General features: G+C 40.9%; 1 protein-coding gene across 1 annotated transcript in view; it reads left to right on the top strand.

Moving 5' to 3' along the window:
* Positions 1-22,933, top strand: part of GAD1 (glutamate decarboxylase 1) — a 35,912-nt gene extending 12,979 nt beyond the window's left edge. Inside the window, exons 5-16 of the mRNA XM_052660065.1 lie at positions 1,456-1,546; positions 8,429-8,541; positions 9,895-10,010; positions 10,095-10,174; positions 10,399-10,453; positions 12,003-12,119; positions 13,299-13,363; positions 16,352-16,430; positions 17,517-17,666; positions 19,696-19,803; positions 21,260-21,349; positions 22,760-22,933. Of these exons, the coding sequence (XP_052516025.1) occupies positions 1,456-1,546; positions 8,429-8,541; positions 9,895-10,010; positions 10,095-10,174; positions 10,399-10,453; positions 12,003-12,119; positions 13,299-13,363; positions 16,352-16,430; positions 17,517-17,666; positions 19,696-19,803; positions 21,260-21,349; positions 22,760-22,933 (1,238 nt within the window). The remainder of the gene's footprint in view (positions 1-1,455; positions 1,547-8,428; positions 8,542-9,894; positions 10,011-10,094; positions 10,175-10,398; positions 10,454-12,002; positions 12,120-13,298; positions 13,364-16,351; positions 16,431-17,516; positions 17,667-19,695; positions 19,804-21,259; positions 21,350-22,759) is intronic.
* The last annotated feature ends 520 nt before the right edge of the window (positions 22,934-23,453 follow it).

Below are 23,453 nucleotides of genomic sequence, written 5' to 3'. Positions count from 1 at the left end.
AAGGCATTTGTTAGTCTATGTCCATCTTTTGTCTTTGCTATGCAACATGATTTGGATATATTGTCCACTGGTGTGATTGCCTTTATTTATGATTCAAACCTGTATTAAAATGAAATATTTATTTTCAAGTGAGTATTAAAGATATACATAGGTACATACACACTTATTTAAATGGACTTCAACAAAATTAGTTATGTTGTAGGAGATACAGACACAGTAGAACAAAATGAGCTAGTTTAAGCTATTTAGAGTGATCTACATGAATTGGAATCTGGCCTTGAACTTACACTAAGCTTACTATTTCTGCTGCTTTTATTTTCTCTAAAGATCAGTATTATTTTTCAAGGACTCTTGGAGTGCAGAGATTGGTATATTCTGCTATAAGAAGTCCTAGTCCAGATGTTCTGAATGAGTCCTCGTCACATGGAGGGAAGGGCAGACTTTCAAAGAGAAGGACTTAGATCAGGAACATTCCAACATTAGCTCTCTGACAGTTATTGCAGAAGCACCAGCAGTTTCCGCTGGAAACACAGCGGTCAGCACATCTTTCTAACACCAGTTCTCTGTCAGACACCCCTAGGTAATCTATCGCGACGGTTCCTGCATGACAGCCTAACCTGCTGTGTGGGGTTAAGCTTTCCCGTGAACGCCAAATTGGCCAAATTGGCCAAAATTTGGCAATAATCCTGAATTTGCCGTTGCCGAGAACAAAGCCTGATAAAGCATGCGGTGGGTTGAAAAGGGCTTTTGAGTTATATAATAATATAAATTATTCTACCAACAACTCAGTGAATGAAATGAGGCTGTGTCTGCCCCTGTTTCACAGAGCAGATGCCAGGTCACCTCAGCAACATATGTAGTTTAACAGTCACCCGACTATATGTGGGCAAAACACACCAGTGCTTGACATCATTTTGGACTGACACAGGGGCCCAGAGAGTGATGGTATGCCTAGGCACCAGCCGCAGAGCTGGCATCAGCTCTGCACAGGCACAGGCCCCCTCTGAGGCCTGCAGCCTCTTCTTCTCCATGAGTATACCTTGACTTGGGGATCAAAAGCTTGAGATGTTAAATTAAAAATTGAAATATTTATGGAGAGAAATATGACCACCACATCCAGATTTGTACTTAAAAAAAAAAAAAAAAAAACACAGCAGCAGAGCTCATCTGGAAATCAACAAATAAGATACTGGACAGATTTTTCTTTTTATGACATTGGATTTTTAATTTAAAAGCATTATGCTTTAGAAACATGAGTTTGAGAGACATCTTCAGTGCTAAATGTTGATAAAGCGTGGGTCAACCTGCCCTTCCTTCAGTATTCTTGGGCAGCCCTATTAGGCCATTGGGATGGAGGTCGCATCACTGTGGCCTAGTGGAGTGGAACTTTTGAATTGAAGACAGCTTGAAAAATCTGAGTATGCCTTGATACTTCTCTGTTACTCACCTCTTTAGGTCATCCTCGATTTTTCAACCAGCTCTCCACAGGATTGGATATCATTGGTTTAGCTGGCGAGTGGCTGACATCAACTGCCAATACCAATATGTAAGTCCCACATATTATTTTCATATAAGCAACCATTCTATCTGAGTATGGGTTATTGGGGTAAAAGTCCAATTCCAATGGTTCTATAAAAATTTTATTACATTTACCTTAGTCGTCTTTTCTCTTAAAATCTTTTAGGTTTATCACAGTTCTGAATTAATGGTGGATGGTTGATAAACTATATTTTAATTGAATAGTGCAGTTTAATAAGAACATGGTCATAAGAAGTAATAACTCTAACTTTTAAAGTTTAGTGTGAAACTTCATGTTAAAAGACTTAGCATTTCTTAATGAGATGTTTAAAGAAGCCATGTTTTGGGGTATGATCTTGGTCCATTTTTCCACCCAAGCATATTGCTCCTTATCATTTAGGTCATATTTTCTTCAAAATTAAAGGGGACTGTAAAGCCAGCCACAAACCAATTTGATCAGCCTATGCTCAACTAAAAATTCTAAAACAATTCATGTAGTGATAGTCCTTTGAAAGGAATTACATATTCATTTGAAAGGAATTATATATTGCTTTGAAAGGAATTATATGTTCCTTTCAAAATAATTGATTGTTTTTCTGAATGTGAAATTTTTTTCATATTTATTTGAGTAGGCAAAGCCAAAGTCTTCCAAAGTCTTTGTTTGTTTCTAAGTTCTTGTAAATTTATTTGAAACTGACTCTAAAATCCTGGTGGGTAGGAGGAGGGTGTGTGCAAGTAATATTTGGGTACTCTTCTGGTAATCACCCCACGGTTTATTCTACATACACATGACCTCTCTGGAGACAAGGACAGATTACAGGTTGACGGAAAGTCATCATAACCTACTGAGTACTGCCTTTTCTTTAACTTTATGATAATGTTTACCACTCTCTGTATATCCAGACAGTGGTACCACATTCTATGAAAGTATCCAGAGGGAAATAATATGGTTATTGCAATAATTTTTAAGTGACTTTATAAAAGTTATATGGATTTTAGTCACTAGAAATATTTGGAAAATATTTTTAAGTTCGTGGTAAAGTAGGCTTGTTGTGGTAAAGCAGGGAGTTGGTGATGGACAGGGAGGCCTGGCGTGCTGCGATTCATGGGGTCGCGAAGAGTTGGACACGACTGAGCGACTGAACTGAACTGAAAGTAGGCTTGAAAAATAAATTTAGCTTAAAGAGTGGTATTATTTAAAAAGAGAAATTTCATTTGACATCAAGATAGAATGTAAGTTATTAAAGTTCTAGGTATTCTATTTTTCTTAAATAAACTACTACCAGCCACAAAGCCTGAAAGGTCATTTTAAACTTATATTGATTTGTGTGTGTTCCAAAGCTGTTTAATGCTGTGACTCAAAATACTTAACTACATTCAGAAAATTTTCTATTAATTAAGGATTCCTTCTTTGTTTATTAACTGAAAACAATGACAAAATTTAAAAAGCAAATGTGATAACCAAGGCCATTAGTGCTAAAAGGCATGAAAGAGTAAATTGATTGAAAAGCAAAATGGTTTTCCTGCTCCCTGCTTGTAAATCAAAGTTAACTTCATGGATTGTCCATGTTGGCTCACTGAGGCTCTGAAGAACTGGGAGGAATTCGGGTCAAAGATACAATCACCTGTATGATCTCCTCAACAAAACCTCCTCTTCCAGTCTTTATAATCTTTGTGGTTTGTGAGATAAAAAAATATATCAGCAAACATAGACATCATAATATATTAATTATAACTTGAAAAAGATGCTAATGCTTAATTGAACATCTCACACTAAGGAATTATTTTAATTAGAAAGTTTAGCTTTTTAAAAGAAACTTAAGTATTTAGAAAATAAATGAGAAAAATAGAGTAAAAGGTATATACACATTAAGGCCCAAGGACCCTAAATTATATATAGGCACTGAATTCACTGAATGTCTTTAAATGTGTATTCTATAGGCCTCTTGGCTGTGATCTCCTAATATATATATATATATATATATATATATATATATATCTCAATCTCAAGGTAAATAAAAGAAATTCACCCTGTTGAACCATTTAGGACCACATATTCTCCTAAAAGGCTTTCCTTTAACCAAGGAGATCTCACAAATTCTCCTCTTTTTTTGGTATGTGTTCATAAAATCAAAGTCTGTTACTCTTCCCTTAGCTCAGCCATGAAATGCTAAAATATTGTCCAGCCATCTGAGGTCAAGGCCAGTCCAACTAAATGGCACATAGTAATTGCAGCTGTACTGAACAGTGGATATTTATAAAATATGATCTGATTCCAACAGATCGATCGCAAAGGTTATTTACAATTGTGAAATAGTTTCTGTCAGTTCTCAAGACAAGGCATTGTCTGAAGAAGTAATAACTATTATCTAGAAATTGTTCTAAGCCAGTTCCCCTGGAAGATCATGAAATGTGGCAGGACTGTCAGGAGCTTATGTAGAAATTTGCTCCCTTGTGACAGTACCTTCTCCAATTGGGAACAGTGTTCAAAATAAGTTTAGAAAAGAATGGCAAAAAGGTCTTTTCTGGCTGAGTAGCATTTAATTAGTGATATACTCATTTTTTGATCTGTAATATTCATTGAGTTTGGGTGGCACTGGTAATGCAGAATAATAACTACAGTCCTCAGTCTAGTCTCTTTAAAAGAACTATCCAGTGTTTCCATCCAAGTGACAAAGTATAAGGCACCTGATGGTTAGAATAGAAGGAACATTCATGTTTATGCTTTCACACCTGCCTGTGCATTCAGCTTGGAGATACATTCTTCCAAGCAAAGGCCTCTGAAGATTCAAAGAAAACATCACCAGTGTGTAGTTGGCCACAGCATATACAGCTCTTTTCTTCCAAAACATGGCCACTGATCACAACTGTGTGGGTTGAGCAGTGCCCGGGTGTAAACAACAACCTGCCTTCAAGGACTTGATGACAATACGTAACTCCAGTGGCAAGATCTATCACAGCCCTTTGTTAGGAGGTTATCATTTCAAGTATCTAGCACTTTATTTTCATAAAAATTACACAGAAGGAATTTTCTTTGTGGGTTATCCATCACTTTATACTAGTAGGCAGGTTGTTACGAAGGAGGCTGTAGTGCGTAGTTCTCGTTTGTCATAGACAAGCAGCTCTGATGTAAAGGACTTGGAATTCAGGCTGGCAAACACCCTAAATATGAGATCTTGGAACAACTTACTGAATTTCTCTGAACCTCAGTTTCTTCTTCAGACAAAAAAAAAAAATGAAGAATTACATCCATCTTACAGAGTAGCTCTGAAGACTAACCAGGATACCAGGGTTAAGTGCCCAGTGCATACAAGGTACAATGCACACACCCAGGAAAGGCAGCCACCCCACAGGTCACTGTTCCCCATCTGCAACCCCTCCTCCCTTCAACCTTCCAGCTCTTTTGTTTCTGTCTCCCATCATCTCTGGACATCAGAGGAGCTCACTAAGCTCCGCCTCAGGTGTGTTATCTTTTAAGGTAACCACTCTATCCAAAAGGAGGATAAAATCTAAGAGGAGTGTCAAGTTAGTAAGTCAACATAAAAAATTATTTCTTCCTCTCATTAAAATAGTTCCTGTTTTAGCAGTCACCAAGACGCAGGGTCCTTGTGCCTTTCTGATCCATATTGAGGCATGTGGCTCTCATCTTCAGCATCCGCATCTTCATGGTGCAAGCTAGCTAGTGGAGTTCTAGCCATCACTTATATGTTCTAGACCTCAGAAAGGAGTGCAGGCAGAGGAAGGAAGGACAAAGGAAGGAAAGAAAGAAAAGAGGGAGGAAGGGCAAAAGGGAAGCACACTCTTTCCTTCCAAGAACCTTCTCAGAAGCTCCATATGACATTTCTCATAGCATCTCTTTAGCCAGAACTTAATCCCATGGTCACACCTAGAGAAGATAGAAAATAGTCTTTGATCTGAATGAATTGCAACCCCAAATAAAACTGAGTGAAGTAAAGGAAATTTTTATATTGGTTAGCAACTGGCAGATTCTGCCACCAGAGAAAATCAGCTTAACAATCAGTTTGCCTTGGTTCAGAGTTAAATCCACTGGGAAGGTGAGTTGAACTACTAAAATAGGCTGACTCACTCCCCTACTCAGAATATAGAAACCCTCCTTTAGTGTCACTAAATGTCAAAATCACACTGTTTTTAAATCCTTACTTTGAATCCTGTGTCCTGTGTTCTTATGCTTCAACCTAGAGCTTTTGGCAGGTTTAGCTTCTTATCCTCTGATTCTGAAATATCATCCTGTACTGTGCCTTTGGCACCTAACCAGCTTCTTCTGAATCCATATTTGACCTTTGATCTCTTGACTTTATCCACTTTCATCTGTCATTTACGGAAGGAGTACCAAACCTGGAGTCCTGGCTGCAAGAGAAGAGTCTCTTCCAAGAGTATACACAGTGATGTGCGTATCCTCGTTGCCTTCCTGGAGAGAGGGACTATAGCTTTCCTGGAAGTCCTAGGGATATCCATGATCTCAGTTAAGAACCACTGCTCTAGGATGAGCTTCACAGTCTTCTCTGAGGCTTTGGGTACAAGCAGACTCCCAGTTGTAAACATGGCCCGGATGAGAAAGCAAGTTCAGAGGGAGTGTCAGGAATGGGGACGCCATGTCAGCCCATGTGACAGGCCTGGCTGAGGATCAACAACCATGGGGCAAACTACCAGCTTCCAGGAGAGGATGTCAGGACTAAGGTCACGAATCAGAGTAAGTTTCAGTGTTAGCTGTGGGGTTAAACTAGTCCTTCAGACCCAGGCAAGGACTGTCAAGTAGGATGCAGCTAAGGCCAAGATGCTGGATTCATCCTAGTAAACTTCTTCCTCAAGACTGGGAATGGTGTCTTGTGACAACTTTGTCTCCTCGGTATATAAAAAGCCACTTGGCAGAGAATAGTCAGTCATTAACTATTTATTGAACAGAACTAAGGCTTTTGGAATCATGAACCTGGCATAAATAAGGAACCTGAGGTTGATAAGATCAGATGGTCTCATGATCAGACTCTCTAGATTCTTCCTTCTGATCCTGAGAGTAATGGTCATATTCCTGGTAAGACTAGTTCATGCAAATCTGGGGCCTAAATTGATTCAAATCATGAAGTGGACCAACCCTCTGGCCTTCCACACCATCCTTTCTCCCTTCCCCGTGTGGTTCCTGCACTGACTTGATTCTGGTCCAGCTTTCATCCAGTCCTTGACAAGGTTCTGATATTATGGTATATGATTCCATTGATTCCTTGCCTTACCCTAGACAGCTTTCTCATTTGGTACTCTGAGACTCCAGCACACAGCCGGCCACCAGTACCTCTTTACCATGCATACATTTTTGCCAACAATCGGTGGCACTGTTTATAATGCATTTGTTCAAGAACGGATAGAACCACATCATGAGTTTGCCCCTTGGTACACTCAGCAGCACAGGCTAAACCAGGAATCCTTCTCTTCTTCTTCCTTTATCAGGCCATCAGACATGAGGGAGTGTTGGTTGCTACGGTGATGGGGCTCAGAGCAGAACCAAAGCATGATTGTGACCTCCAGAGGTGATGGTAACTGAACACATGATTTCCAAGGGTCTTCCTCCTAAATTTCAAGGGTCCTCCCAAGGAAAACAGACATATTCTTTTTGAAAACAGAATTCTTCCACCAAGAGATATACCCTGAGGATCCTGCAAGACTTTTTGTCCTCTTTTTACCACCATGTGATTAATTGGATTGTTTAATTTTTCTCCATGTTTAAAACTTAGTATCTTCACCTGTGTCTTTGTACAACCATTATTATCTCATTCTTGCAAACAGCTTTTCTAAATCATTAAGCTAGCAAAAATTCCCATTAGTCCTCAGCATTGGCATTCAGCCTGAATATCCTAACCAGGGATAAAATCTCCCCTTATCATTTGGCTGAGTCAATCTAGGAATCTCTCTTCAGGGATCATGGTCTGAGCCGAGCCCACAAACTCCAATGCTTAAGAAGGCCAAGCAAAAAGAAGAAAGACAAAAAGCCTCACAGTAAATATCTTTTTGTTTTCTGGCTTAATTTTCTATAGACTGACCTTCTTTGATTTCTTTTAAACCCTATGCCTTGGTACCATGATCTTGTTTCAATGACTACTCACTACACCGTGCTTGTGTTTGAATTGCTTTGAGAAGAGCATGGCTTTCTACTTTTAAATAAGAAGTCAAAGCTAACCTACCAGTATATCTGATGCCCTCAGTCAGCTGTGTGCCAGTTGACATTCTTCTTGGTTTTTTTGTAATTGGTCATTAGAAATCATCACTTATAATTATTCTTGACAGGTATTGACTTCAAAGAGTTATAGAAACCTAACTGTCCTTAGGGATCATCAGTAAAAAACTATGTAGATAATTATATTCAGATCTTTAAAATATGGTCAATATTTCCAATTATCTTCATGGTTAGCTTTCAGATGTTTACATTGTTCTTAAAAGATAAACTTTGGTTCTGGGTTTTATAGATTCTACAAGTGTGAAATTGGCAGTCTCTTTTTTAAAAATGTTGCAAACATTTTATATAGAACTTAGAATTTTTTTTCAATTAGCATTTTCATCTTCCTATACTCTTAGAAGTGAAAGGAACCCAGAAAAGTCATTTTATTTCCTTCTATTTCTCTGGGTGGACCACACCTAAGACATTCCTTTCAGATGAGAGTCTATTTTGTTGCTGAAGAATCACAGAGCAGGTATCTCCACCACCTCTCTCAGTAACCCAGGCTGGTTTCTGATATTCTGTGATTAGTGACTCAATACCCTTCTAGGAAATGAATTGTTTTAGTGATTTTGAACATCTTTTTTTTTTTCAAACCCAAGTGCAAAACTAAACCAGTGATCTGTGTTCTCCAAATAAGTGATTTGACTTCTTTATTTTCTTTTTTTTTTTTCACCACCTTTCCAGGTTTACATATGAAATTGCACCAGTGTTTGTCCTCATGGAGCAAATAACACTTAAGAAGATGAGAGAGATAGTTGGATGGTCAAGTAAAGATGGTGATGGGATATTTTCTCCTGGTAGGTTTCTGTTCTCGTTTCCAGACTCTCCTCAAGGTTTGCAGTACGGATCCTTTGGATCTGTGAGAACACTAAACACAAAGTGAGTTTGTAGGAGAACAATGACCTGAAAAATATGACTTTTCAATAGTTCTGCCTTCTTTGTCAGAGCAAAGGCTAGCAAGAACGCTACATTCTTTGTGTTCTAACCAACCAAAGACTGTTCTAAACCTGTACAAACTGACAAAGGCTGTGTCTAAACCATGCTAAACAACTCTGGTCTGATGACAGCAGTTTGATTAAGCTGGGGATTAGGGAATCAAGATTATCAGTGGATTGATCCATTTTGGCCAAAATAGTATATTTGCTTTAAATCTGTAGTTCAGTGTAGATACAATCAGAATCTTTAAAACAAGGACAAATAATCTTAGAAGTGGGAGGGAGTTTGGAGTGGTGTCAGAGACAGCGTGATTGTATATGCTGTGCTTGTGCTTAGTCAGTCAGTCGTGTCCGACTGTTTGCGACCCTATGGACTGTAGCCCGCCAGGCTCCTCTGTCCATGGAATTTTCCAGGCAAGAATACTGGAGTGGATTGCCATTCCCTTCTCCAGGGGAATCTTCCTGACTCAGGAACTGAACCTGGGCCTCCTGCATTGCAGGCAGATTCTCTACCATCTGAGCCACTATGAGGGAAAGAAAAGAAATAAAAATTGCAATTGTCCAGGCAATTCATCCACAGAATTTGCCGTTTAACAATAGGTAACTAATGCAAACATGACTCATTTTCGCTGTCCAGACATACCTGGTGACCTCAGTTCTCCTTGCGTCTTGACTTAAGTAAATATGAGTTTGGTCTTATTTTAATACACTTGGAGTTCTCCTAAATGACTCAATAACTCAGTTGGGCTGTTCTTTCAGGACCGTACCCAGGCAGTGTCACTGTTTGCTTCCATAGGCTCTGTTACTCTCTCTTTCTCTGTCTTTCTGGCTCAGAGAAAAGATTCATCTTTGTCCAGTAAATAGACTGAGCAGAATGTAGGAGCAGAAAGGTTGTAACTCACCTATCTCTGCAGCCGCTGCTGCTGCCACCTCTTACATTGCTGTCTAGGCTTCAGGTGGGACGGGCACCAGAGTAAGTGAATCATCTCCAGCCAAATTGCCTTCACGGCTTTGTTAATGAGTGTGATTATTTGTATTTCCAGGCAAAGGGACCAGAGGGAAGCTCTGGCAATAGGGAAGCCAGCAAAACCTATCAGGATATTTTCCTTCCCCTTTCTGACCTCCCTACTCTCTTAAGATACCACATCAGCCTTTGTTGCTAAAAACAGTAACGAGGGCGTCCCAACAGCTCCTACTGTGTCTTCTTGACGATAGGGGGAGCCATATCCAACATGTACAGCATCATGGCTGCTCGCTTCAAGTACTTCCCGGAAGTTAAGACCAAGGGTATGGCGGCTGTTCCCAAGCTTGTCCTCTTCACCTCAGAACACGTGAGTTGGGTGCACTTGCTCATGGACTGTGGTGTTTTCCAAGGAACTCTCTCACATCTAATGTCCAGCTTCTGTTTGTTGCAGAGTCACTATTCCATAAAGAAAGCTGGGGCTGCCCTTGGCTTTGGAACTGACAATGTGATTTTGATAAAGTGCAATGAAAGGTAGGCAGGGGAGAGTGAATATTAGCTTCTTGATGTATTAAATGTGCTCATCTGTTAAATTTGTTTTATTGTGCTTAAGAACTGACTCAGTACAGTGTGCCAAGCTGCTAATGGTCTGTTGAAAATATCCGATTAAATTACTTTTTGCTGCTGCTGAAGTTTTTTTCCATGTGCAATCTCATTGATTCTTCACTTTAATTTCTCTCCTTTTATTATAATTACAGGGGGAAGATAATTCCAGCTGATTTAGAGACAAAAATTCTTGAAGCCAAGCAAAAGGTATGTACTCTATGATGTATCTAAATTCTGGTGAATACAGATTTTTTAAAATAATCTTCTTTCTGCCTCCAACAATAAAAGTCATTGATGATATGAGATAATAATTTTATTGTGTTTCTAAAATTCTTTTCTCAGATGTTTGCTTATTTTTAGCTTGTGTGATGACTTGGCTTTAAAGCTGTGTCTACAAAGTATAATTTTTTATTTTGAAAAATGAAAAATTCAGTCATTAATCCACTGGTTCTATATTCATTGTGCAAATGGTTAGTTTGATGTATTTCAATAAATCCATTATCCAAGTCTCACAAAGATACGGCCTAATTGAGATTTTTTTCACTTGCTACTTGTTAGGTGTAATCTCATTTTAACAAATATTACTTAAGATTAGGATTCTATTTAGCAAATTGCTTCCATGCTCTGGCAGATGGCCCATGATACTTGGTGAATTCAGCCTCAATAAGTTCTATTAAACAGAAAAATTGCACAGAACAGATATATCACAAGGCACTGCCAGGCAGCTGTCAGGCCATTTACCAACTCTTAGTTGTTTTGGTTACATTCTTGTACCTGTTTCTCTAACTGTGGTTGTTTGCCTGGGTCTCAGCAGAGGCATTCAGAGAAGGTGATGGCACCCCACTCCAGTACTCTTGCCTGGAAAATCCCATGGAGGGAGGAACCTGGTAGGCTGCAATCCATGGGGTCGCAAAGAGTCGGACAGACTGAGCGACTTCACTTTCACTTTTCACTTTCATGCATTGGAGAAGAAAATGGCAACCCACTCCAGTGTTCTTGCCTGGAGAATCCCAGGGACGGGGGAGCCTGATGGGCTGCCGTCTATGGGGTCGCACAGAGTCGGACACGACTGAAGCGACTTAGCAGCAGCAGCAAAGGAAATAGAAATGTCGCGAGGACTGAGCAAAGGGAGAGAAGGCTCTCCTAGGATTCGTAGACTTTGTCAAGCCTGTCTGAGCTCTATTACTCTGCTTTCTCATTATTCTTGTTCACACCAAAATTTTACTGTTTCTGTCCTTAGGGAAATAGTGCATAGATCTGTTTTCAATAACCAAACAATGCTTCCATATTATTATTACATCAATACACTTAGAACAGCACAGGTTCTAAAAGGTAGTATTGTCCAGATGGCATTCAGATACCCGCCATCACTCCAGACACTTATTACTTTTTCTTGCTTTATTGTTTGCCATAGAACATGTCACTCTTAAACATACTATTTATTTTTGTTATTTAAATTTGTTGATTGTCAGTCACTCACCATTAGAGTGCAGACTCCACAAAGACAGAAGTCTTTGTCTTTTGTGCTCACTGCTGTGTTCCCAACATCCTCAACAGGGCCTGGCACATGAATGTCACTAAAAATATTGGTTGAATAAATGAAGGAATGAGTGAATGCACCAGCGGAGAGTAGTCCCACATATAGTATCAGATACACCCCAGCTTAGCTGATCTCTGTTGGAGATGAATGCTACTGCGGTTCATTGTATGGAAAGGAGGGAGGTTAGAAAGACTAATCAGCCTGTCCTTCTTATAGGGTTACGTCCCTCTGTACGTCAATGCAACTGCTGGCACCACTGTTTATGGCGCTTTTGATCCAATACAGGAGATTGCAGATATATGTGAGAAATACAACCTTTGGCTGCATGTCGATGTAAGTGCTGTAACTCAGAGTGGCCTGGGCGCTTCGAGGGGTGGAAGCAGCTCTGCTTTATGATTTTCCTCCAGCCTCTCCCATAGCCTCTCTCCCCACTACATTTCTTTTGTCCCCAGCAGGCTGTTCATGACAGGTATACACCCAGGCCTGTCTGTGCCCTGGGGCTTGTTCAGTCCTTCCTGGCCAGTTGCTGTCTTCTATGGTTCAACCTACAAGTTCGGCTCTATCACTATCCCAGAAAGCTTCTGAACAAATGGCTATAGAGTAAAATACAACTGATTTCAAAGGGGAAAAAAAAGTAAGATACAATGTGTAGAAATTGGCCATTTATCTGAATATGGACACCCAGTTATCTGCCTTCGGTCCAACCATCTGTGACACTTTTCTTAAAAAGGAAGGAAGGAATGAAAAGAAAAGACAAGCATATCTGGCACATGGAGGAAAAATAAGGCTGTAGATGGAAGGTGTTATCAATTAAGAGATTTTGTTCCATTTCCTAGGAACATAAGAGGTACATTTTCACATGTGTGATTGGGTGTGTTTTTTTCTCTTTCTCTCTCCATTCTCTCATGGGTTTAACTTCTCACACGTGGACAATGGGATTACCTGCCCTGATACTGGACAAGTGATTACAAAGTCTGTTCTTATGTCACATGGTGTCCCAAGCTATTTGATCAACATGCACCAGGGAACCCGCAAAAATGTCCTGCTCTTGAAGCAGCAGTTGCGGAAAATCCAAGCCCACCAGGGCTGCTGCCTTCAGAGGTTTTCAGAAGCCCTTAGAGTTCTACTCTGGGTAGACTCAGATGGCAACCTCTAGTCCTGTGTGTTCCTGCTCCCAGAGCCCCCCCAGGAGGTCATCTCAAGTGTCCCTGGCTTTCTAGAGCCCTTTAGGCCCTGGGTCTCAGCTCCACAGGCTCAGCCCCATTTATCTGTATTACTTGCACAGCAACCCTGACATTAACCTAGAGGAGCTTTTGAAGAAGATGTGATAAATGATGAATAATTACAACTGCCCTTGGTGGAACAATCTGTGTGGGTTCTGTTTGTCAGAGGAGCTCATGATTTTCACCATTTACATTCTCATCATGTTTTGCTAAAGGTGTAGTGTGACTGGACTCAGACTCATCAGTGTTGCTCAGGATCCCTTTCCCTCTCTTTTCTCTGTCCTCACAGGCTGCCTGGGGCGGCGGGCTGCTCATGTCCCAGAAGCACCGCCATAAACTCAGTGGCATCGAGAGGTAAGGGCTGAACACAGGGCCTCCTCCATCCAGGCCATGCAACACATGGTATGCTGAGTCCACTGATGTGTCTGCACTGATTCCCAACATCTTATTCAATTTAAGCTCACTTTTGTTCAGCAGGCACTTATTGAGCACTTACTGTGTGCCAGGCACTGGGGAATGAAAGATGATAGATTTCCTAGTCAACTGAGTTTCCGCCTCAATGAGCTCACAGTTTAGTAAAAAAGAAAGACAAACAGTTACCACACCCTGTGATAAGCTCAACAATAGATTGATTGGAAGGTGCCTGAGCAGGAGAGAAGAGAGGCTTACCAGGGTGGGCATTTGGAGGCTAAATGAGAGTTCGTCAAGGGCACATGAAGGGGTGCTGATTTAGTTCATTCTTTCTCACTAAGCTTACATTTCCCACTAAAGTGAGGAAAGGGCAGGACACTCAGCATGCCTTACTTACTTATTTTCTTGTTTACCATTCACATTCAGTGGGTGTTCTAAGCCAAATATGATTTTGACCTAACTCCTAAATATTGATCTGAAATGAACTCACATAGATTCATTGATTCATTCAGCAACTATTTACCGAGCACCTGACATGAACCAGGTGCCTGTCTTCAGCCCAACCACCAGGCACTCTTCTAAAAATGTGTACCTGGCACATTAAAAAAAATAATAATAAGGCAATATATGGAAGGTGGTATCAACGAAAAGATTTCCCCTCCCGAATCTTACTGTCCCGTGGACTAGATGTTCATAAACAAAGAGAGGTTTCATCTGCCAAGGTGTGCTATTTTAGACAGGATAGTCAGAGGCCCTTCTAGGGTGGTAGCGTTTCAGCAGATGCTGGGATAAACGGAGGTAGAAAGACAGATACAAGGAAGAACGTTCCGGGTGGTGGGAAGGGCAAATGCAAAGGCCCTGAAGAAGGATGTTCATGGCAAGCTGGAGGAAGGACCGCTGTGGAGGCCGCTGTGGCTGGAGCAGTGAGGGAGCAGCAAGAGCAGATGAGGGTGGAGGGTGGACCGGCAGCAGACGGCAGGGAGGCGCTCCAGGGGGCCAAGTGCTCTGAACCTCTCCTGTGCCTGTCCCCCTGCCTTTCAGCTTGGAGAGGCCAATATCTGCGTGAGTGGGTGAAGCATAACTTGCTGAAGCATAGTTATATGAGCCTTAACTCGGAGGACAAGATCTTATATGTAGATGGACCAGTCCAACTGTACTTTAAATTTCTCAGGCAATTTCCATTTTCCATCTGTGAGTCAAGGGGAACCTTGAAACATTTTGCACTAGACTTTTTCTTTTCTAACATTTTAAAGCACACATGTCTTCTGAAAGAAACTGAATCTATATCATATGTTGCTGCTTTCCACTTGTAGCGCCAAAGAATGATTTTCTTCAGTCCTTTAGGACATTCAAAAAATTGTTCAGATATTTTGTTGAGATCTGTGTGTGATTGTTTAATGGTTCAGTGCATAATAACTGTGAGAAAATGGATTAAATTCACTACCTTGTAAAATATGACTTGACAGTGATGCTTTTTAATGAGATAACATTGAGTCAACTTACAACTTTTCATGAATCTCTTTCATAAAGATTTTCTTTATTCATGTGGTGGAAGGTACTTCAAGCCTTTCTTCTCTTTGAACAACAGTATAGACTCTATAGTCAAGTATACACTAAATTGTTTTCTCTCTATTGGACCAAAGCAAGATGAAGAGGTTAAAAATCCTGGAGCAGGAATTTAGCTCCAGGGAGAGCAGAGGCAGTATAATTCCAAGCCAATTGCTATGTCTGGGGAAAACATTCTTCACAGGTATTAAAGCACAGAACCCAGCTGTGGGCTAGGCCATTGGGAAGGAGTTACCCAAGTTTTAATCATCATACATTACACTTGTTTGTTTCTATAATGTCCTAGCTAGTGCGCTCCTTAACCATTTAATTGTGTCTGACGGAGTGATGCGGTTGCTAGGAGACGATGCTTGTTAAACTACCATTGCAGACTAAACAGGCAAGATTATGTTTATTTAGCATTTAAACAATGCTACTAAGTAGTCAAAGTCTAGAACTGCCCAACTGATCCTTGCTTTTGTGTGTCAGTCTTTATACTACCTTATAAGCAAGTAAGTCAGCATCACCAGTCCTTTTTTATAAGAAAAGGAAGGCAGAAAGAACCTGAGTCTGTTGCCTAGAGGGAGGCAGTCTAGTAGAGAGGTTATGAACAGTAGATTGACAGTTAGACTCCCTGAATTTGAATCTTGACTCCAACACTTCCCAGCTGTGTGACTTTGGGTGATGTATTGAACCCTCTTGTGCCTCACTTTCCATCTAAAATAGAGGTAACAATAGTCTCTATATGATAGGGTTATTGTAAGAATTAAGTATTTCAGGCATGATTATTAGCATTATATTTACTAACTCAGTTTACTAACTTTATTCAATTCCTTGAGGTAGATATTATTCTCCCCACTTTACAGTCAGGAAAACTGAGGCACAAAGGAGTTGTGTAACTCCCAAACCAGCAAATGTCAGAGCCAGGTTTCAGACTTGGCTTCAAAGCTTGAGTTCATAACCATGACACCACACTGATAAAATGCCTGTAATGCTCTTGGAATACTAGGAAACGTAATAAATGCTCTTCATAAATGTTAGCTAGTATTAATAGCAGTTTTTTAGAAGAGGCAATCTGCTACTTAGTACTCTGAGACTGCCCACAAAGTGTTTATTTACCACTTATTGATCAGTTTAGGGGGCTTCCCTTGTGGCTCAGCTGGTAAAGAATCTGCCTGCAATGCAGGAGACCTGGGTTTGATCGCTGGGTTGGGAAGATCCTCCTGGAGGAAGGAAATGTCACTCCAGTATTAGGTCAGTTTAGGGGACTAGGCATTGAAAACGTGCATTGACTTGAGTTGTGGGGGGTGATGGTTTCCTCAAGCCGACAGTTGCCGCTTGTTGACCCCTGCACCTTCTCCTCAGAGTATCATATGCTTCTTTCAGGGCCAACTCTGTCACCTGGAACCCTCACAAGATGATGGGTGTGCTGCTGCAGTGCTCTGCCATTCTTGTAAAAGAAAAGGTCTGTCCTTCCCCTAGAGATGAGCTAGTGGCCTGCACACCTTTTAGAAGGCATGAGAAGGGGAAAGCTTGGAGGTCTTCTTACAGTACTTGTTGAGGAACTCACGAGGCTGACAGCCTGGCTAGGCCTGCCACAGCTATTGTTTCCCTCCTGTGTCTGTTAGACTTCAGCTAACCCAGCACCTTCCCTTGGCTCTTGCTCTGCTCTTCCCAGGCTCTTGCTATTCCTTCTTCCTTGTTCAGTGCTCAAGGCCCTGCCAGTGGAGGAAACTACAAGGGCATTATTTCATTCCACAGTCCTTCTCTCAAAAGCGAGAGTGACTGGCTGAGCTGCCACCTCTCACCTTAGGATGAAAAGAGGTGGCGGGAACATACTTCAGGTTCTGAGCGTGAGTCTGTGGCCCCAAGAGCTGAAACAAATTACTCAGAACCACAACTACAAATGTCAACTCAGGGCAACAAGGAATGTTGGCCAAAAAGCTGTGAGTTAGCAGCCTACTCTCTTTAAGAATCTGATCATGGAACCCTGCCCTGGAGAGCTTTGTTCCTTTGCGCGCTGAAGCATTCGCAAAAGCCTGTCTGTCCTGTGGCAGCCGCAAATGCAGGTGCTCCTTACCCCACTCCTAAGCAGAGTGCCTGTCAACTTCATAGATGACCTGGGAATGGACTGGAACACCTTTTAGGGGGCACTTTGGGGAGGAAGATTCTTCTGCACATGAGACTGTCCCACCCTCTATAGGAAGTTTATATCCCCAGCTCCTGCCAACTGAATGCCATAGCGCTTCCCAGTCTGTGAAATAACCCAAAATAGTCATACACATTTCCAAATGCCCCTTAGAGGGACAATAGGGTGGGTCCTCATGGTTGGCATCTGAGACAAAAGATAATTTTCCAAGTAGAGTGAGAGAGGAGAAGGGGCAAAGGTTCTTCCAAGGGTGGTTTTAGAGGACATCAGGACAAGTGCAAGTCCTCATGAGATACTGGAAGAAAGGTTGCATGTGACCCCAAGTCCAGGGTGCCTTGTTTCCAAGCCATCCACGCTTCTGTCCGGAGAGTACAGATTTCCACGTGTTGATTTCCATGGCAGGGTATCCTCCAAGGATGCAACCAGATGTGTGCGGGATACCTCTTCCAGCCAGACAAGCAGTATGATGTCTCCTATGACACTGGGGACAAGGCCATTCAGTGCGGCCGCCACGTAGACATCTTCAAGTTCTGGCTGATGTGGAAAGCAAAGGTATGAAGAATGGCCTTCAGGAAATAGAGCAGAAGTGTAATTTGCACAGGCTGGCTGGCAAAAGAGAGGCAGAGCTGTATCACAGATAATTCATTATGTGTGTAGTCAATATCTAGATAATGAACTATTTTCTTTGCTTGTGAATGAAATAACTTTATCCCTTATGTCAAATTCTCTCTCTTTCCATTCAGTCTCAATTTGAATTAGCATGACATTTTCTTTAACTTTCTCTTTTAAGCACTAAAAATTTTGCCAAGGGCTTCCATGGCAGTTCTTAGGGATACTGAAATTATTTAGTGCAGATGTCGAGAAAGAGATAAAGATAAAATTACTGCATTTTTCTGTGCAGAATCCTGAGTTCTTTTATGAGGTCTTGAATTATGGGATGTATATGTCAGTTTTAAGTTCTATGTAAATAATGGCCTCTTTCATACCCTCTTCTAGAAAATGCGTACTTGATTCTAAGAAATCCTAAACCAAGGCATGCTGTGTCTGTATTCATCAGTCTTTAAAGCTGCTTTTCTATGTCTAGAAGAAAAAAAGCAAGCTATTTGGAATTTCCCTCAAATTTTGGATGAGGAAAAGGAGTACTATGTGACTATTTGTTTCAAAAGTATTTTTATGCAGTCAAGTAAAGGCAATTTTGATTTCACAGCTTTAGATCACCACCATCATTTTTCTTTATCTATTGTAAATTAATTTTAGTAAGTTTCAAGATTAGGTCTGCTAATACCAAAACAACAAGGTTTTCCAGCCAAACATCTAGTCAATTGTTCTTCTGTAGGAAGAATTTGATGGATTATTAGTGTTTTTCCTTGCTAAGTCATTTTGTTTTAATATAGAAATAGTCTGATTTCTACCACAAAGTAATCACAGGTATTTTAAGCATATAAATAGCCATGAATTGTAGGAAAAGAAAGAGCCCTATGATTCAGAAATATAATAACCACATGGCCTGTCTCAGTAATTTGTGCCTTCGTTCTGCCTAACAATAACCCCTTGAAGCATCTGCCGGAAGTTTGGCTCACAGTGAATTGGTTACCAAGGTGGGATCCTGGTGTGGGCTTCATTCTCAAGAGGAAGGCAGACTGGCCCAGGCACGTGCTCAGCGATGACTGCTGCTCTGCCAGTGTTGGACTTGGCCCAGGTGCATTAGCAACCCGCAAGCCTTGTGCATCTGCTCTCCTTGTTGACGCCGATCCACTCAACACCCCCCACGCTGCTGTCACTAGTCAGCCACACTGGCTTTGGAAACTCTTGCTCAGTCAGTTTGCCAGTACTTGGAGCTACTGCCGTCTCAGGGCATGCCCTAAGACCAGTGCTTCCCCTTCTGCCTGCCTGCCTGTCACCACAAAGGGGTAATATGATGTTATGTGGAGGGTAGCCTGCCTGGGAGTGAGGGGGATGTGTTTGGTCAGGACTTCCTTCTGGGGAAGGTAGGTTCCAAAGTACTATTTCTCCAACTCCCTGAAGAACCAGTTGGGGTTTTCTTTAATCTGTCATAGACCAATACAATAAAGATGAATTGCTAGAAAAATGAAATAGAAATCCATAAGAAATATAAACACCAATTTAAAAAATGAGATTCAGTAGACATAAAATTACTCTGTCAAATGGCCATAGACATTTCTTATTGCTTAATCTCAGTTTCTCAACTCATCTCGTCATGGACTGATTACGGTGTGTGTCCGTAGACGACAAGTTTGGGTGGCAGTAGCCTAAAGCAAACCAAAAATGGGCTTCAGGCTCAGGCTGTAAATTACTAGCAAGAATCTAAAAGCCCTGTTGAGGATAACTGCCCAGAGACTAGAATGCCTTCAAAAGAGATTTGGCACATATTATCACATACAGAGCTGTGAGAAAGCCATACACGTTCAATGAGATGGTTCTTGCTAACCATCTCCAAGAATACTCTTTTGTATATTTCTGATAGATAAAGACAGCAAAGCCCTCTCAATGCCATCACAGGGAAATGCAGCTTCTCACCAACAAATATGACTTTCTTTCTTTCTTTTTTTGAAAAAAACAGGGTACAGTGGGCTTTGAAAATCAGATCAACAAATGCTTGGAACTGGCTGAATACCTCTATGCCAAGATTAAAAACAGAGAAGAATTTGAGATGGTTTTTGATGGTGAGGTAAGCTGTCTGCACTAGATATATCGAATATCTATTGAGGGAAGTTTATTGAGGGAAGCTTCTGAAGCTGTAGTGTCCCACATTACCAGAAACTGCTTCTGAATTTTCATTCTATGCATTCCTCGTTTACTTCCCTCTGTGTTCACAAATGTTTCTTCCAGTAGCATTGGGACAACTTTTCCCCTTCGCCTCTTCCAGAAAGGTGTAGTTCTCAGCCAGCCCTTCATAGACCAGAGGTCTTTCCTTGGCAGGTCTGAATCCTGTATCATTCCTGTATCATTCTTGGAACTTATTGTGGTGGTGTACCTCCATGAGAAAGTGTTCTTCAGTTCCAAGAAGCTCATGGATGGGTATACCAATCCCGTACGCTTGTCTCCCAAGACTGGTCCTAAAATGAAGTTGTACTTTACATAGATTCATTATGAGGAGAGCAAGATAAAATTGTCTCTGCCCTGAGTTCAGATCCACACTGCACACAGTAAGGTGCTTGTTATTCTGGTGTTGGCGGAGTGCCTGCTGTGTGTCTTGCCCCAGACTGGGAGCTTGGTGGTAGAGTAGTGACCAAAACAGGTACCATCTCTCCCCTATTGGAGCTCACAGCTGAATAAAGAAAGCTGGAATAAGAGCCAGTGCTGAATAGAAGGAATTACACTCATAATCCAGTGTAATAAAACACTGCCTGCATTCAACTCAGTCTATTTATCAGCCACCTAAACTACTAGTAACACTCTGGAGAGTCGCCAAATGAACAAGAAAGAGCCCTAAGCAGTTCAAATCCATCATACAGTGCTCCTGCGTTTCACCTCTGGTGCCTCACGCTCATCATTTACACTATTTTAAGTGTTCCACTAGCAGGTTAAGATGAATGTGATGTCTCCAACCCATGAAAGGTAGGCGCAGTGATGGCAGACAGCAACTAGGAAGGAAACTGAAAAACTGCTGCAAGAATACAGAAGGACTCAAAAAGCATGAGAGTCCTTAGAGAAGGATCACTAAACGATTCAGTACATCTCAATAAGCCCTGTCTTAAAGTTTAGAACCAGTATCAATGTTCATTACGATAATCCTGAGTTATCAGGAGAAGGTTTAGTATTGATAGAATAAAGTCAAAACATTCAGTACCAAAAAAATTAACAATGCTTTGATCATCTTCTATATATGAGGCACTACAAAATGGCAAGATGGATAATACCCTTTATTGAAATGACCCAAATGTAGTTTTTTTTTTAACATTTCAGTGTTCACAGGTGGGTAACTTTAATCATCTAGAAAATTGGTTATGGGAAATAGCTCTCTTCCCAGATATGATGGGATAAACCTGGCTTTGTTCTCTCAAGTATAGAAGTAACAGGAAGCCTTTTTGAGGGATGGGGTGGGGAGTTAGAACAGCTTTCTCTCAAGTTCTGTTGATTTTCTGTTTTGTTTTTTGCGTGCTTGTTTGTGAAAATCGCTGCAGCCTGAACATACGAACGTCTGTTTCTGGTATATTCCACAAAGCCTCAGGGGTGTTCCGGATAGCCCTGAACGACGGGAAAAGCTGCACAGGGTATGGAATCTCTCCTTGTCTCTTCTAACCCTCTGCAGTTTCTCTGGCTGGTCAGAACATCCTCACTCTAGGGATCTGTCTGAACAGGAAGAAATGAAAGCTAAAGGTTTGGGGTGATACAGAGACATCCTGTTATATTCTTCTCCTGGGGTCTGAATTGTCCCCACTGTGGTTCAGATGCAGCGGGAATTTCTAGGGAATGCATTCCTGCATTAGGTGGGTGTTTGTCATCAGGGGGGTCATGCGCTGTACAGTTGAATAGTATACATATTCCTTGGAACGTCCGTACCAAACCATGTCTGTTAAAATATCTTTTACTAAGTTTGGGTCAACTCTAATGCTGATTCATTTTAGTTACTGGTTTCTATATCTAGTTTATATGTTACTTATAGTTGTTTTTATTTAACTTATATAATATTCACTCATCTAATCATTCAACAGATATTTGGTGAGCAGAGTTCATGTGCCAGACAGTATCCCAAGTGCTGGATTGTATGGAAGTCTTAATTTGTATTGTTGCCCATGTGAATTTTTCATTTTTATTTTTGACTTTATTATCACTGTCCTGTGTCTGACTTTCGAAATTCAGTTGCACAATACTTTCTATAGGAATGTATGATTGGGTAGACTTAAATAGTCATTAGTGGCCATCATCAAAAAAACCTACAAATAATAAGTGCTGGACAAATAATAAGGGTGTGGACAAAAGGGAATCTTCCTAAACTGTTTGTGGAAATGTAAATTGGTGCAGCCACTATGGAGAACAGTATGGAAGTTAGCTATAAAAAGAATGAAATAATGCCGTTTGCAGCCACATGGATGAACCTAGAGATTATCATAATAAGTGAGGAAAGTCAAACAGAGAAAGACAAATATCCCATGATATCACTTAAATGTGGAATCTAAAAAATTATATAAATGAAATTATTTACAAAATAGAAGCAGACTCACAAGCATAAAAAACAAACTTATGGTTACCAAAGAGGAAAGAGGGTAGGCAGGAAGGACAAATGAGGAGTTTAGGATTAGCAGATACACACTACTATATATAAAATAATCACAAGATCCTACTGTATAGTACAGGGAGCTATATTCAATATTGTGTAATGATCTATAATGAAAAAGAGTCTGAAAAATAACATACATGTGTGTATAACTGAATCACTTTTCTGTCCACCTGAAACTATCACAGTATTAAAAATCAACTGTTTATGTCAATTCAAAAATTAGTCATTAGATATTAGCCACTGAAGAAACTTGGGTATAAAATACTTCTTTGCCTCTGTGTCAGTGTAAATACATAATGAAAAGCAGATTGCTCTTTTTTTCCCCCTAAGAAATGGGTTGTATTATGAAAAAGAGCATGGTGTTAGTATCGATCTTGAGTTTTGTCTTGTTTTCCCTTACAAGGTGGCCCCGAAAATCAAAGCCCTGATGATGGAATCTGGCACAACCATGGTTGGCTACCAGCCTCAGGGGGACAAGGCCAACTTCTTCCGGATGGTCATCTCCAACCCAGCCGCTACCCAATCCGATATTGACTTCCTGATTGAGGAGATAGAGAGGCTGGGCCAGGATCTGTAACTGCCAACCACAGTGCATCAGTTTCTGGGACTTCCCTGTCCCCTCTGCACTCTAGAACAAACCTCTATATGTTGCTGAAACACATAGGCCATTTCATTGAGGGAACACATAATATCTTGAAGAATACTGTTAAAACCTTCCTAAAGCTTATTAGAGTTAGCCAGAAATAATGTTCTTTTTCAAAAGTTGCACATTAGGAACACAGTATATATGTACAGTTATATATACCTCTCTCTATAAATACACGTCTGTATAGTGAGTGTGGTACTAGATCACAGCATGTCTCCCACTCCAAGAGAATCCATTTTACCTTCTTCCTCAGTTACTGAGGGGCCAAACATACCGCAAACCAGCTTGCCCAGCCACCCCAGAAAAGATGCTTTTTCAAAATGCTGTGTGTTGGGGACCAAGGAAAATGCTGTTGGCAGGCATTGACCTCACTGTCAGTATTTCTCCCATCTGAAGTCATGATGGATGAGAAAAAGTGCCACTGGGTGGCAAGAGTCCCACCCTCCCTATT

This window comes from Budorcas taxicolor, chromosome 2 (assembly GCF_023091745.1).
Source record: "Budorcas taxicolor isolate Tak-1 chromosome 2, Takin1.1, whole genome shotgun sequence".
Lineage (NCBI taxonomy): Eukaryota > Metazoa > Chordata > Mammalia > Artiodactyla > Bovidae > Budorcas > Budorcas taxicolor.
Note: the sequence above shows the minus strand (reverse complement) of the source record. Positions and strands in the feature narration are given on the sequence as shown.